Source organism: Stenella coeruleoalba (genome assembly GCF_951394435.1).
Source record: "Stenella coeruleoalba genome assembly, chromosome: 17".
Taxonomy (NCBI): Eukaryota; Metazoa; Chordata; class Mammalia; order Artiodactyla; family Delphinidae; genus Stenella; species Stenella coeruleoalba.
Genome location: NC_137163.1, coordinates 14,982,061 through 14,996,312, shown reverse-complemented (window position 1 = coordinate 14,996,312; position 14,252 = coordinate 14,982,061). Strand labels below are relative to the sequence as shown.

At 47.6% G+C, this 14,252-nt stretch overlaps 2 protein-coding genes across 2 annotated transcripts in view; one reads left to right on the top strand and one right to left on the bottom strand.

Annotated features, from left to right (window-relative positions):
* The window catches only part of NTAQ1 (N-terminal glutamine amidase 1), a 247,813-nt gene extending 244,733 nt beyond the window's left edge, over nucleotides 1-3,080 (top strand). The window contains exon 7 of the mRNA XM_079901368.1: nucleotides 2,993-3,080. The gene's annotated coding sequence lies outside the window, so the exon portion shown is untranslated. The remainder of the gene's footprint in view (nucleotides 1-2,992) is intronic.
* Nucleotides 1-14,252, bottom strand: part of ANXA13 (annexin A13) — a gene marked incomplete at its 5' end in the record, with an annotated part of 55,993 nt that overhangs the window by 23,039 nt on the left and 18,702 nt on the right. Inside the window, one exon of the mRNA XM_079901371.1 lies at nucleotides 9,643-9,718. Within this exon, the coding sequence (XP_079757497.1) occupies nucleotides 9,643-9,718 (76 nt within the window). The remainder of the gene's footprint in view (nucleotides 1-9,642; nucleotides 9,719-14,252) is intronic.

Genomic DNA, 14,252 nt, shown 5'->3' with positions numbered 1-14,252 from the left:
CATCAGATTATATATATATAATATATACATAAGATTGCATGTATGTGACATTCTAAGCTTGGTACCTAGGCCATAGGGAGTGGTCACTGAAAGGTAGCGTGTACTATTAGGTGCCACATACTGCCGTCTTCCTTGGGTGAGTGGGGCTGTTGGGTCCGTCTTGCCTGTCAGATCTGCTCTTCTAGGGTGTGGTACTATGCATACCACTGAAGGAATGAAAGATCATTTTAGGACCGTTTAAGGTTTTAATAGTTATGTGTTTTTGTGAAATGCATACTGGATTTCAAAGACTTGGTGTAAAAAAAGGGTGTAGAATATCTCAATAATTTTTTTTAATTTTTTAAAAATTATTTGTTTTATTGATTTATTTTTGGCTGCATTGGATCGTTGTTGCGGTGCGCAGGCTTCTCATTGCGGCGGCTTCTCTTGTAGACCACGGGCTCTAGGCACGCGGGTTTCAGTAGTTGTGGCTGGAGGGCTCTAGAGCGCAGGATCGGTAGTTGTGGCGCACGGGCTTAGTTGCTCTGCGGCATGTGGGATCTTCCCGGACCAGGGCTTGAAGCCGTGTCCCCTGCATTGGCAGGCGGATTCTTAACCACTGCGCCACCAGGGAAGCACTATCTCAATAATTTTTATACTGATTACATGTTAATGTCTTTAGTTAAACAAAATATATTATTAAAATTAATTTCACTTGTTTCTTTCTACTTTTAAAAAATGTGGCTTCTGGAAATTTGGAAATTCCATGTGTGGCTTGCATTATGTTTCTTTTGGGCAGTGCTGCTCCAAGTCTCACTTTTACTCTCTGGTAGAAGGAAGTTATGACGGTCTGATCGCATAGGGGCTGTGAGAGGATGAGACAGAGACTCTAAAAATTCGTATCTAGACAATAGTAAAGCTCTGTTCGAATATTATCACTTTGTCCATCCTGGCACTGGCAGACCTCCCATCTGACTCCTCTCTTGTAACCTGGCTGTTGCGGGACACCTACTATTATGTGTTAAATTGTGTCTCCCCCAAATACATTGAAGTCCTAACCCCCAGTACCTTAGAGTGTGACCTTATTTGGAAATAGGTCACATTCTAAGGTATGTAAATAATCGAGTGAAAATGAAATCATTAGGGTGGGACCTAATCCAATATAACTGGTGTCTTTATAAAAAGTGTCAATTTGGGCACAGAGAGAGACTCACACAGAGGGAGATGGTGTGAAGGGACACAGGAGAACTCCGTGTGAGTTCGGAGGATTGGAGTGGTGCATCTACAAGCCAGGGAACGCCTGCGGCTACCAGAAGCTAGAAGAGAGGCCTAGAATGGTCCTTCCCTAGCACCTTGCGGGAGGATGGCCTGCTGGCTTCTTGGTTTCAGACTCCTGGCCTCCGGAATTGAGAGACAATAAATGTCTGTTTAAAGACACCCAGTGTGTGGTACTTTGTTATGGCAGCCCTAGGAAGCCAGTCCATCCACTGTCCTCAGCAGTATCTCAAGACTTCAAGAAAGGAATTAAAAAAACCCTCTTCACAGCCCAAAGTCTGGAGATTTCCTACATTAGCCTGTTCCTGGCCCTCCTCTCAATGTCTGCTGCCTGTAAATAGCACACTTGGCAATTTTTCAGTGGAATTGAATTGGTTGGACTTGTACATTAGCTCCTGTTCCGCTGAGAGATCAGGATCCTGAAGGAACAAAACACGGGGCAGATGCATTTTGATAGACGGGTTGGGAACAGGAGAAATCTGGGTCAAGGTTGCGGGAAGGGCTGAAGGGGGACCTGGCTGGAGATGCGGAAGGGAAGAAAAAGGGGTGTTGCCAAAGACTTCAAGCGTTTGACTCTGGCCCCAGCCCTCAATGCCATGTTTGGAAAGCCAGTGCTGGGACTTAGAAAGACTGCTCTGACCCAGGGGTGAGAGAGCTGTGCGCTGCTCCTAGGACAGCCACCAGCTCTGTGTCTGTGGACTGTTCACCTAGTCTCAAGGACTAGTTCCACCTTTACGGTTCTGGGAAGATCTAGCTCTCTGATTCCAGTTGGAGAAACAGAAAATTCTAGGATGAGTTCACTTGCAAAAATAGTCAGCATTCGTTGCCTGCCTCATTCCGGCTCACTTCCAGCACTTACTTCTGTCCTTCCTCTTCATTTCCTCCTGTAGCCTCACCTGCGTACTGTGTATCCAGTTACTTCCTCTGTGACATTGTTTCTTTTTAACCAGGGGAGTGCCAGAAATCTCACCTCAAAAGGGATTTCTTTTTCTCATAAAAAATCTCTGGGGCTTCCCTGGTGGCGCAGTGGTTGAGAGTCCGCCTGCCAATGCGGGGGACGCGGGTTCGTGCCCTGGTCCAGGAGGATCCCACGTGCCGCGGAGCGGCTGGGCCTGTGGGCCATGGCCGCTGAGCCTGCGCGTCCGGGGCCTGTGCTCCGCAACGGGAGAGGCCACAGCGCTGAGAGGCTCGCGTACCGCAAAAAAAGAAAAAAAAAAAAATCTCTGAATCCAGTCCCCCAACTTTTTTTTTTTCTCACATGGGCTGCTCTAGCCCAGGTCTAGGGCCTCCGCATCTCAGACCTTTACCCTTACAGTTGTCATCTCTGGAAGGAGGCTTCCTGCCTCCCAGGTGGCCCATTCGCTGTATTATGCCAGCCAGGAATGGAGGGGTGCGGGTGCTCACCCCTGGCTCTCTCTTTCCCCTCGCCCCACATCTAATTTGTCACCACGAAGACCTCACCATTCACCTCCTTGGTAGCCCTGAGACCCACCCATCGCTCTCCATCCTCACCTCTGTCGTATCATTCACCAGAGCTGATCCCCAGATGGTGTTCCTGTCTTACTCTCACCTTTTCCAATCAGCATTCACAGTCTCCAGAGTGGCCTTTCTGTGGAGCAGATCAGCCTGAACCTTTCCACCTAGGCTCCTTCAAATCCAGAATAACAGCCTGGGCTCTTGCCTCTGCCTGCAACGTCTTTAGCTTCGGCCCTCACCTTTATTCCCATTCTTCTTTCAGGACTCAACTCGCTGGACTTTTCTGGGACACCTGCCGGTGTCCCTCACATTACCTGTCCTCCTCCTCTGTCCTGTCTCTGCCACCCGACACTGCAAGTCCCACGGGGGCAGGGGGCTTTGCTCATTGCAATATCCAGAGAAGGCCCTCAGTATTCATCAGACTTGGCCTGCTGAGTGAACGAGTGTGGAGTTGCATGCGTGGAGAAGTTTGCACTGCGTTATGATGGAGCTGGTCTCTGCATGGTTGTAAGCTGTGTGTGCTACTCACGTGGCCTGCACGTAGCAGGGACCAATAGGAAATCCTCTACTCTGTCGCTATAGTCAACCCATATCTGCATAATTCAGGAAAATTGAGCTAAAATTTTTAAAATAAGGTTTTTTAGACTTTTCTTCCTGAGTGTTTTTTTTTTAAAGGAGAGCAGAAAGCAAAGCAGTCTGGGGATGTCCCAGCAGCAGCCGGGAGGTGGGGGAGAGCCTGGAAATGACTAGATTTCTCTTGAGCCCTTTGAGTCCGGGTATCGGGTTTATCCAGGGAGCTGTTCCCACTACCCGACCGAGAAGCGATTTACCGAACAGTGACCTCATTTTACATTTCACAGTATGTGTGTCACATAAGCAGTCTGTGCAGTGGAACGATTTCCTGTAAACGTTTACAATGATTTGAGGCACTAGGGCCAGTCCCCAGTGGTTCTGGGAAAGACTTTTTAAAAAAAATGAGAAAAGAAGGAACCTCAGCTCTGACTGTTCATCTGACGCAGTAATTACACAGTAGAGGTCAGAACTGGGTGACCGTCAACCCCGGGAGTGCTGCAGGGCCTCCTGGCTTTGGCTCGTCCAGCCATTTTCTGGGAACACCCCGAGCTGAGTTTCAGCAGGGTGGGGACCTCTGGGTTTGAAGTTCCCTCCCCGATACCCCTGGGACTCTGGTGCCTAATGAGTGAGCCTCTTCCCAGCAGGCCCCAAAGCTAGCCACAGCCGTCTCTGCCCATAGCAGCTCCATAGCAGCTTTTCCCTCTAAGCCCCTGTTTTTGTGTTTCTCGGAGGGAGAACGACAAACATCCTCTTACATTTCAGAGAGGATAATAGGGGCTTCCCTGGTGGCGCAGTGGTTGAGAGTCCGCCTGCCGACGCAGGGGACACGGGTTCGTGCCCCGGTCCGGGAAGATCCCACGTGCCGCGGAGCGGCTGGGCCCGTGAGCCATGGCCGCTGAGCCTGTGCGTCCAGAGCCCGTGCTCCGCAACGGGAGAGGCCACAACAGTGAGAGGCCCGCGTACCGAGAAAAAAAAAAAAAAAGAGAGAGAGGATAATGAATGTTGGGGTCCACACACTATCCACACGTCATCTTCAGAAGGGCCTTGCTGGGATGGGGGCAACAGGGTGGGCATGGAGCCCTGAGAGGAACTCCTGACAGTGTCAGCGTCGGGGGTTCTGGGTTAACCAAGACCCAGACCAAGCAGGTACTTAGGAGCCAGGAAAGCAGGGGCACCAAAGAAACCACAAACAAGGAAATTGTCAGTTTTACGATATTTGTAAGAATCAAATGTTATTTTATGGTACAGCATTCTTATTACTTTGACTTGCACAGGTGGGTGAACGGCTGAGGAGTGCACATGAACGTTTTGAGGCCTAGGACCTCTGACCTCACTCTACCTGATACAGTGGATGCATGTGGCTGTTGAGGACTCAAAGCGTGGCTGGTCAGGTTGAAATGCTCTGCAAGTGTAGAATACATACGGTCTTTTGGAGACTTAATTCAAAAAACGGGACGTCAAGTATCTCATGAATAACTTTGATATTAACTATCTGTTGAAATGATATTTTTGATACAGTATTGAGTTAGCTAAAGTATAATTAATTTCACCAGCATTTTTAAAAAAAATTGGCTTCTCAAAAATTAAAAATAGGGACTTCCCTGGTAGTCCAGTGGTTAAGACTCTGAGCTTCCAATGCAGGGGGTGTGGGTATGATCCCTGGTCGGGGAACAAAGATCCCACGTGCCTCGTGGCCAAAAAAAAAAGCGGTTTGAGAGAGGTCTGTTTAAAAAAATATTAAAAGTGACCTGTATGCCTCACCTTGGTGGCTGTTGGACAGCATGGCCCTAGACATTTAAATCCAGACCTTGCAGGGCTGGTATAGCAACAAGATCTTGCAGACGAATTTTGCCAATGGTACGATTCTGCTTGGGCTTGCTCTTATTAGTAGAGGTGGGAATTCTAGACCTTCATCCAAATGATATCTTTTCGAGATGGCCCTAGGTTGCAACCACCCTACCCTCATCTCATATCTTTTTGACCTTGGGCAAGTATTTAACCTCTGAGCCTCGGCATTCTCATCTGTTGTCATTATAGTACAACTTTACAGGGTTGTTGGTAGGGTTACACCAGGTGATGTGCGTGTGGTACCCAGCACAGAGCTTGGCACCTAGAAGGGGCTCTTCAACAGTCACCAGCACGAGAATGGCCTCGCCTTGTGGCCGCACCCACAGGAGGGGGTGGAGTGCACGGCATGGCTGGCATTCAGTAGGTGCCCCATCTGTGCTTGGCGAACTAAACTAGTGTGGTGGCTGAGAGCTTGGGGATTTGTCATAAACCACAGCTGACTCATTCCCACACCCACTTCAGCTCCTGTCTCCAGCCCACATCCAGATGCCAGGCCGTCACTCGAGAGGCAGCAGGGAGACACCTGTGAGGCTGGCCTAGCCGCTCAGCACAGCTCAGAACTATAAACATCCTGACACTTGCAGGCAAACGTACCTCCCAACAGCTGTTGTCCGAGTACAGGATTAGCCAGGATGTGAGCAAGGACCAGCTCCTCTCTGCTGAGCTTTCCTCTGATGCCCCCAAACCAAGCAACCTGCTTGTCATCCTTCATTTCCAGTCCCACCCCACCCATTTATTCAACAATACTTACTCTGGAGAAATCCCTTCTACCACTTTCCTACCAGATTGTCTCCCACCCCAGCTCCTTTGGGACTTCAGCATTTCTTGGGCAAGGCAGACTGTTCTATAGTTAGATAGTTCCTTATACAGAAGCAAAAGATGTCTTCCTAGAACTTCCGCTGTGGATCCCAGTTCTTTTCTCTGGAGTCACACAAAGAGTTTATGGCCATCTTTATTCTACCACAGTACCCATTCCTAGGAAAGCAGATCTGCACTAATGTACCTCTAAGTAAAAATCTGGCACTTGTCTTCATAAAACATTACGCCAAGTGAAAGAAGCCAGACGCAAGAGGCCACCTATTGTATAATTCCAGGTGCATGAAACGCCCAGAATAGGCAACTCCATAGAGACAGAAAGTGGACCAGTGATTGACTGGACCTGAAGGGAGGATAAAGCGGGAGTGGCTGTGAATCTATGTGGGGTTTCTTTTAGGTGATGAAAATGTTCTGGAATTAGAGGTGATGATTACACAATCCTGTGAATATACTAAACGCCACTAAATTATACGCCGTCAGAGGGTGGATTTTATGCTAGGTGAATTACAGCACGATAAGGAAAAGGAAAATTTAATACAACAGCCTGTGGACTGAGATGGCTCCTACCAGCCATGTCTTCTCAGCCCTGTCCCACCCGCTGCCTCTGTGCTTCAGGCAATGATAGGAATTGGTTCCATCCCAGTGTTCACCACTTACGGGGTTGTGGCTTTGGGCTGCTTAACTTGTCACAGCCTCTTTCCTCATCTGAAAAGTGGATTTTTGTGAGAATAACTTAATGAGATTTTGTATATAAAGTGCTTGGCTCAATGCCTAGAATATTAAAAGTTCCCCAGTAGATGTAAGAAAATAAAGTTGAGGAAATTAATCAACCTTGCCCCTTGGTCCCTCTATCTTTTTTCTCCCAAGGTAATGCCCCCCTCAAATGCCCTCACTTTCTTGTTCTTCTGGAACCCCTGATCAGCAAACCCGGGGTCAACCTAACATCCATTTCCCCTGTCCTCCCTTCAGGCTGCAGGAGAAAATCACAGAGCCGTGTGGGCTGAGCCAACGTGAAATTGTGGTCTCTCTAGGCAACGGAGACCTCACAGGGGACCAGCAGTCATTTCCTGGTCATCTCTACTCAACGTCTATGCCAAAGCACCACTCACACCTCATACCACATCGTCAAACCCAACACTTTGAGCAGATAACCTCGCCTCCCACCTTACTGAGCAATGTCACATTGCCCAGCCAGAGCTCCTTCAACGTTCTTCCCCTGTTACCCCCACGAATGTATCAATTCCAGCTCTCAGTCGCACCTCCTCTTTCCATTCAAGGTCAATCCTGATGTCTGTGTTTTGAATTTCCCCCTCCTCCAGGCTTTCTAAAATCTTGTTTTTGTCAGCAACCCCCTTTCCCTCCTGTATTTACAAGCTCTCCCTTTCAGTGGACTCCCTCTTTATGTGTCTAGTCTCCCGTCACCTCAACATTCTGCCAGCTGTGAACCTCTCTCTTCTCTGATGGGATAGAACCTTATCCCCATTCTCACCCCAGTGAAGGGCAGTGAGCCTTCTACTTCCAGCTGTCCGCTGAGAACCACTCTGGCAGAGATGGTCAATTTATTCTTAGCTGTAAAATCCAGCTCTCACTCTTCATCTTACTTGACCTCAGGTTCCCACTCCTTTCTTCTGGGAACTCTCTTTTCCCTTTGGAGACTTCTGGAGACACATTCTCTCCTGTTTCCCATCTTGTCTCTTTGGCCACTCCTTCCCGGTCTCACTTTTGCATTTGCTTTAAATGCTGGGATTTCCTGCATCTCTCCTCTCTTTACACAGACTTCCTGGGTGGGTGCATCCTCACCCATAGCTTCAACCACCACCCACGTGTTGGTGTCTCCCAAGTCGACCGTCTCTGCCCCCATCTCTCTCCCGGGCTCTAGACATATTTCTACTAACGAGGATCATTCCACTGGATTTTCTCAGACACTTGAATTCAACATGTCTAAAGTAAGACCTACACGTTCACCAGCACACTGGGGGCTCCTTTTATACTCCTTTTCTTGATGAATGATAACACCTATCTCGTTCCCTGAGACAGAAACCTGGGGGTTCTTTCTGACTTCTCACTTTACCTCGCACGCCGACTGGTCTGTGACCAACCCCTGTGGTGTCTGACCATTAATGCCTCAAATCTTTTCCTTCTTGTCTGTACTCACTGCCCAGCAGCCTCATCATCTGTCCCCTGGTCACCTCCGAACTTGTCCCCCTATCTCCCTTCCCACCGTCCTCCCGTCAACTCTCTATGTTGCTTTCCAGATGAATTCTTGCTTGATTCCACCTTGTTTCAGAATAAAGTGCAGGTCCCTAAACATGTCACACGTGACCCTCCAGAAGGTGCTTAATAAGTGTTTGTTGCTTTGTTGAGTGAATGTGAGATGTGTGTTAAAGAGCTCTGAAGGCCCCCATGGAGATGAAAGCTGCCCTAAGCTAGGAAGGTCATCAGCTGGTGGTCAAGAGCAGGAAATTAACTCCTGCCTGGGCTTAATGCTGGCCTGAGCACTTACTCACTAGATGTGTGAGTCTGGACAAGTCATTTAGCCCCTCTGAGCCTCACTTTAACCATCTGGAAAATTAGAATTAAATGAGGTTTGCTATTGTCAAATGAAGTAATGCATGCAAAATGTATGGCAAAAGAGTTCAATAAACATTACCTATTATTGTAAAGCTGCCTTTTCTGTACAGTTCCAGAACTTAAGATACCATTGAAGACAGGTAAGTTTGTTCTTTGGCCTCCTCCTTTTTCTTCTCTTATTCAGTAGGGCTCTCAGCATGAGAAGTCGATACTGGCCACCTCCGCCTTCTTTTCCACTCAAGAGCTAGTATTCCAAATTATCACCCAAACTCCATACTCCATTGTCAAACCCACGTCTTTAGCAGATAACTTTGCCTCACACTCATGGAGCCATGTCCCATTACTAGGTATGACTGCCTTCACCCTTCTCCTCTTACAACACCCATGAATGTATCTATTTCTGCACTCAGTCTTCCCTCCCTCCCCTCCGCCCTCCCACTCAAGGTAAATCCTTCTATCTGAGCTTCAAATTCCACCTTCTTCCAAGCTTCTGGGACTAGAACCTTGTTTTATCAGTGACTTCCTTGGGTTCCAGAGCCTCTTTTCATGGCCCTAGCCCTAGACGCTCCCTCCCTCATCTCACCTTGTTCCTGGGTTTACCTGACTCCTGATCTCTTGCTTAGTCTCCCATCCTTGGCCATGCACTTAGGCCTGGATGTAAATAGTTGCTCCAGTGTTGCCTCTTGATTCTCAACCTCGGCCACAGTTTCATCTCCACTTGCTCTGCTCGTAGATACAGCTTCCAGGTCCCTAATCCAGTTCTCATCAGCCCTGATTCCCTACCGACTCCCATAAAAGGCATCAGCGGGTTTAGATGACATTAGAATTGTATGAATGACACTTCTCATGAAGTTTCCCCCAACTCAAGTTCAAATTAAATGTCATAATATTAAATTTCTAGCTATTATGTTGAATCCTGACAAGTAATAGGACCTGCTTATAACTTTGGGAACTTTTATAAAGGGAACCTTAAAAGTGATCAACTTAGCTTGGAAGATACGAGATAAGTGGGAGGTCATCTTCCTAAGATCGTGGGAAACTTGGACATGAGATCAAGTTTAATCAACTTCAGTAGTAAATTAGCAAACAAAGTATCTTTCATACCCATTCCTTTGCAGGCTTTGTTCAGCTTTTTGGCATCTCGATCAGCATCAAAACCCTGAAGAACTTTCGCTTTGGCCTAGAAAAAAATAATTGAAAAGGTTGAGTGGACAATATAGGCATTTAATAATTATCTCTGGCTGAAGTTGGCAGCTAACGGGAAGACCAAGCAGTCATCCAAACGAGGGACCAGCCGCCGCTTTACACATGGGTACATGTGGAAATCAGCTGGGGAAACTCTGGCCCCAGAGAGATGGCTGGTGCTCCCTGGAGCCAGCCGGACTTGGATGACCACGGAGAATGGCCCCCTCTGTTCTCAAGGACAATCAGCCCGGCCAGCTCGGGGAGAAGTGATTTTCATATTAACCCCACCTTTGTGTGTCTGTCTCTGAAACAGAGAGTAATACAGTGGACCAATGTCCTGGAATGCTGGTTTTCAACCTTCGCCCCGAGACACAATATGTCTAGAGAATAGGTGTTCTTGGCCAGAAGCTGAGGATTCTAGGATCTTATTACAGATCCATTTGACAATCTGGGCTAAAAGCTTTACCATTCACACAATGAGAGACATAATATTTAGTTTGCCAGAGATAAACCTATGGACCAGCAATAGCAGAGTTATTGGTTTTTACCGCTCCTTGGGGAGAAAAAGTTCTGTATATATACTAATGTTTCCCATACTTCAGTCATTGGCATAATACATGCACTGAATGTCCACAGCTATCTATGTCTACATTATTATTATTTGCTTATTATTTTTCTTTCAATTGACCTACTTTGTTTTCGCTTAAAGTTATTTTTCAAAAAGAAACTTTCTATTAGCACTGAAGTGGAAAACCAGTGTTGCTTGCCTAAACAAAAGGTAAGTATAAAAATCAATGCATGGCTATTAAAAATTTATAAGATGTAGGCTTCCCTGGTGGCACAGTGGTTGAGAGTCCGCCTGCCGATGCAGGGGACACGGGTTCATGCCCCGGTCTGGGAGGATCCCACATGCCGCGGAGCGGCTGGGCCCGTGAGCCATGGCCGCTGAGCCTGCGTGTCCGGAGCCTGTGCTCTGCAACGGGAGAGGCCACAACAGTGAGAGGGCCCACATACCACAAAAAAAAAAAAAAAATTTAAAGATGTGAGGTTAGTTGCAGTCATGCAACGAGTAGCTTTGAACACACCCTGTGTTTTCTCTTTGTCTTTGTCTTTCCTCACAGAGATGGTCTTTGATGACATATGCCACTTATTTCCCATCCTTCAGTGAAGGCTGGTTTAAGTGCTACTGTCTACACTCCCCGATTTCCCTGTCCCTCCCCTTATTTCTCTGGGCACCTATTGCGAATGAGCAGTAAACCACATAAAGCACAGAGGACGAGTGGCATTTATCTGCCTGGTATCCCTACGTCCTTTGGGGGACTTCCCCTCCCCCATTTCATGTGGTCTCACGGGGGGATGTCAGTCATGAAGCTTGAGCCCCGTCGTCCTGCCCTTGGGTGGACACACACCCTGTCACTCTGGCACTAGTGACTGGTTCAGGAGTGGGGATGTAATCCAAGCAGGGTCAATTAAAGTTTTCCCTGGGTTGATATATAGATATTGAGAGAGAGATGTCTCTCCCTGCTGGGTTTGCTAAGCCAACAGAGTGTGAGTCTAGGGCTGTTGGCAGCCATGCTGTCCACTACATGAAGGAAGCATGGGTTCAGAATGAAGCAAAGCAAAGACAAGAAGGGTGGAAATGGAGAGAGAGAGAGAGAGAGAGAGAGAGAGAGAAAGAGAGAGAGAAAGATTGAGGTTGAATAACTATGGACTGGAGGAAGGCTGGCTTCTAGGTTTTGGTTAATGGAGAATCATACAATCTTAAGAGCCAAAGGGATCTCAGGGCCCCCATCACCCCACTGCCTTTTGGAACGTGGTCCATTGGCCCATCTTGAAGTATCCATTCCTGAAACAAGCTGGGAGAGGGGCTCACATTTGTTGAGCACCCGCCATGTGCTAGACAACTTCTTCATTGACAGACCTTTCTTCATTATTCACAGGGAAGAGCAGGCATTTGTTGTCTGCTTTACAGAGGGGGAAGCCTGGATTCAGGCAGGTTAGGGAATTTGTCTGTGGTCTTGCAGGATGCAGGTTTGCACCAGCTCAGTCTACCTCCTAAAGCTCATGCTCTTGGGTCCCGTGCACCATCCTGCCTCACACTCTAATTATGACTGGGGCCTTCACGTTCGGCAGAGCGATGGCGTGTCCCATGTTCCTTTCCCAATCTTTTGTGGGCTGTAAGAAGGCTATCTGGTGCTTCTGAAGGCTTGTTGGGAGGACCAGAGATGTAATTTGTGGGGCTCAGTGGAAAATGAAAGTGTAGGGCTCCTTGTTCAAAAATAATTAAGAATTTCAAGATGGTGACATCAGAGCATTAAACGAAGAGCAAGGCCTTTCTGAGCGTGGGGCCCGGTGCAGCTGCACAGGCTGCACACTGACCAAGCCCACCCTGCCTTTTGATCACATTCTAAAAGGGCTGGTTCTCGGGGTGTGGGAGTGTGGGAAGTAGCAATCTCAAAGAAGTAAATTGTGTCTTTGCTTTTCATCAGGAGTATTAGGTGAGACCTAGGAAGTGAGGTAGAGTAAAACCGGAGCTGCAGAAATCTCGTGACAGGCTTCATAAACTATTCTGTGTGTCATTTTAGCCTCATCGGTACAAGAGTTTGGTGGACTTATTATCTATCCCACTTCACAACTGACAAGTTGGAAAAGAGAATGGCTGTGAACTTGTGAATGGCTGTTCAGGTTATGCCCGGCCTGAGGGCAGTGGGAGCTGGGTCCTGCTGGGGATACACTTGCCGAGCTCTGTGCTGGCAGGACTGCTTCTCCCCCAGAGGAATACTTTTTCCTCATTTGCTCAAAGATGCTGTCAGGGCTTGCAGAAGCCATGAGGAGACTTGGTTAAGATCACCTGGCTGGGTAACGGCTGAATCGGAGCCAGGGCTCGAACCAGGACTGTCTGACTGTCAGGTATGAAATGACATTCCCTCTCTGTTTTAGCAAGATGGTTCCATGATACAAATATCATAGAGTTATAAGAGCGGAGGGATGGGAAAAGTACCCTCCGAACATGTCCAGTTTGTTTATCCAAGGCCAAAAAATGAGTAAAAATAAATGTCTTTTAGTCCAAAATAATAGTAATGTCTGGTGGGGTGGCGTGGGGTGCAGTGGGAGAGTGTTGAACCCCATGTTAGGAATAAAGATGATATTGAGACTTAAGTTTTTCCTTTTTTGCTTTACAAATAATGCAGCGTAGAAGTCTATATCAGATGCATGGCCCTCAGCAGGGCAGGTTGAAGTCACCGTCCCCTTCTAGGAATGAATGACTCTTAGCCTTGTTGGTTAGCTTTCCTTATCAGAAGAGAATTCCAGCTTGTTCCTAGTAACAGCAGGATATTTGATGTCAGAGGGAAGGAACCATGTGACATGATTTAAAAAGGAAAGAAAGAAAGAAAACAGTCTGTGTGGAAGGAATCTTCCCCTCGGCATGGCTGGGACTGTGTCTACAATGGCTGCATTCATCAGCGATGGCCAGTGTTGATGCAAGGGGTGTCCTTGGCTCGTTCCAATGATCTGGGTAACAAATTTCTCGGGAATATACACGGAGAGGACATTCTACCTCCATTGTTCATTGTTAGCGGGCCAGGCAGCTGACTTCGGGGCCTCGGGCCTGTTTGCCCATCAGGAGATTTTGTGTTTGAAACCTGAGGCCGCTGAACAGAACTTCCATATAAAGCAGGTCTGCGGGAACGTGAGTCAGACACAACACGGGGGTGCAGGGGACTCCAGGATGGGGACAGAGGGTTGAGACCAATAAATGGGTAGTTCGCCTGCTCTCAACTACAAGGTGTAGAAGAGAGGGGGCAACATTCCTTCTTTTGGTTTTGTTTTGGTTTGGTTTGGTTTTTTTTAAACAGCATTTTCATTGACACTCAGAAGACACATTAAAAAAGACATGTTAGATGTTAATAAAAATGATTACACGGCTTCTCTGGTGGCGCAGTGGTTGAGAGTCTGCCTGCCGATGCAGGGGAACACGGGTTCGTGCCCCGGTCCGGGAGAATCCCACATGCCGCGGAGCGGCTGGGTCCGTGAGCCATGGCTGCTGAGCCTGCGCGTCCGGAGCCTGTGCTCCGCAACGGGAGAGGCCACAGCAGTGAGAGGCCCGCGTACCGCAAAAAAAAAAAAAAAAAAATGATTACAGAATCTGGGTTTGAGCCCACGTGGATCTAAGTTTGAATGTGGTCCTGCCCCTCAGCAGTCGTGTAAAGTTGGGCCATTTAAACTCTAGGCCACCATTTCCTCATCTGTAAAATGGGGGCAGTGTCTGCCTTCTGAGATCTGAGGCTTATGTGAGATAACATTTCCAGTGCCAGATATTTAGAGGAACCACAGGCAAGCTTGTCCTGCCTCTGCTCCTTTGGGCCAACTCTTGGGTTTTGTCTTGTAGTGATATTTAGGGTTTTGATTCTGCGTATTTTGACTTGACAAATTTGGAAGGTATACATATAGAAATAAACAGACATCTTCCAAACTTGATATTGTGAGATTCTATCATCTATCTATTTATCTATCTATCTATCCATCTA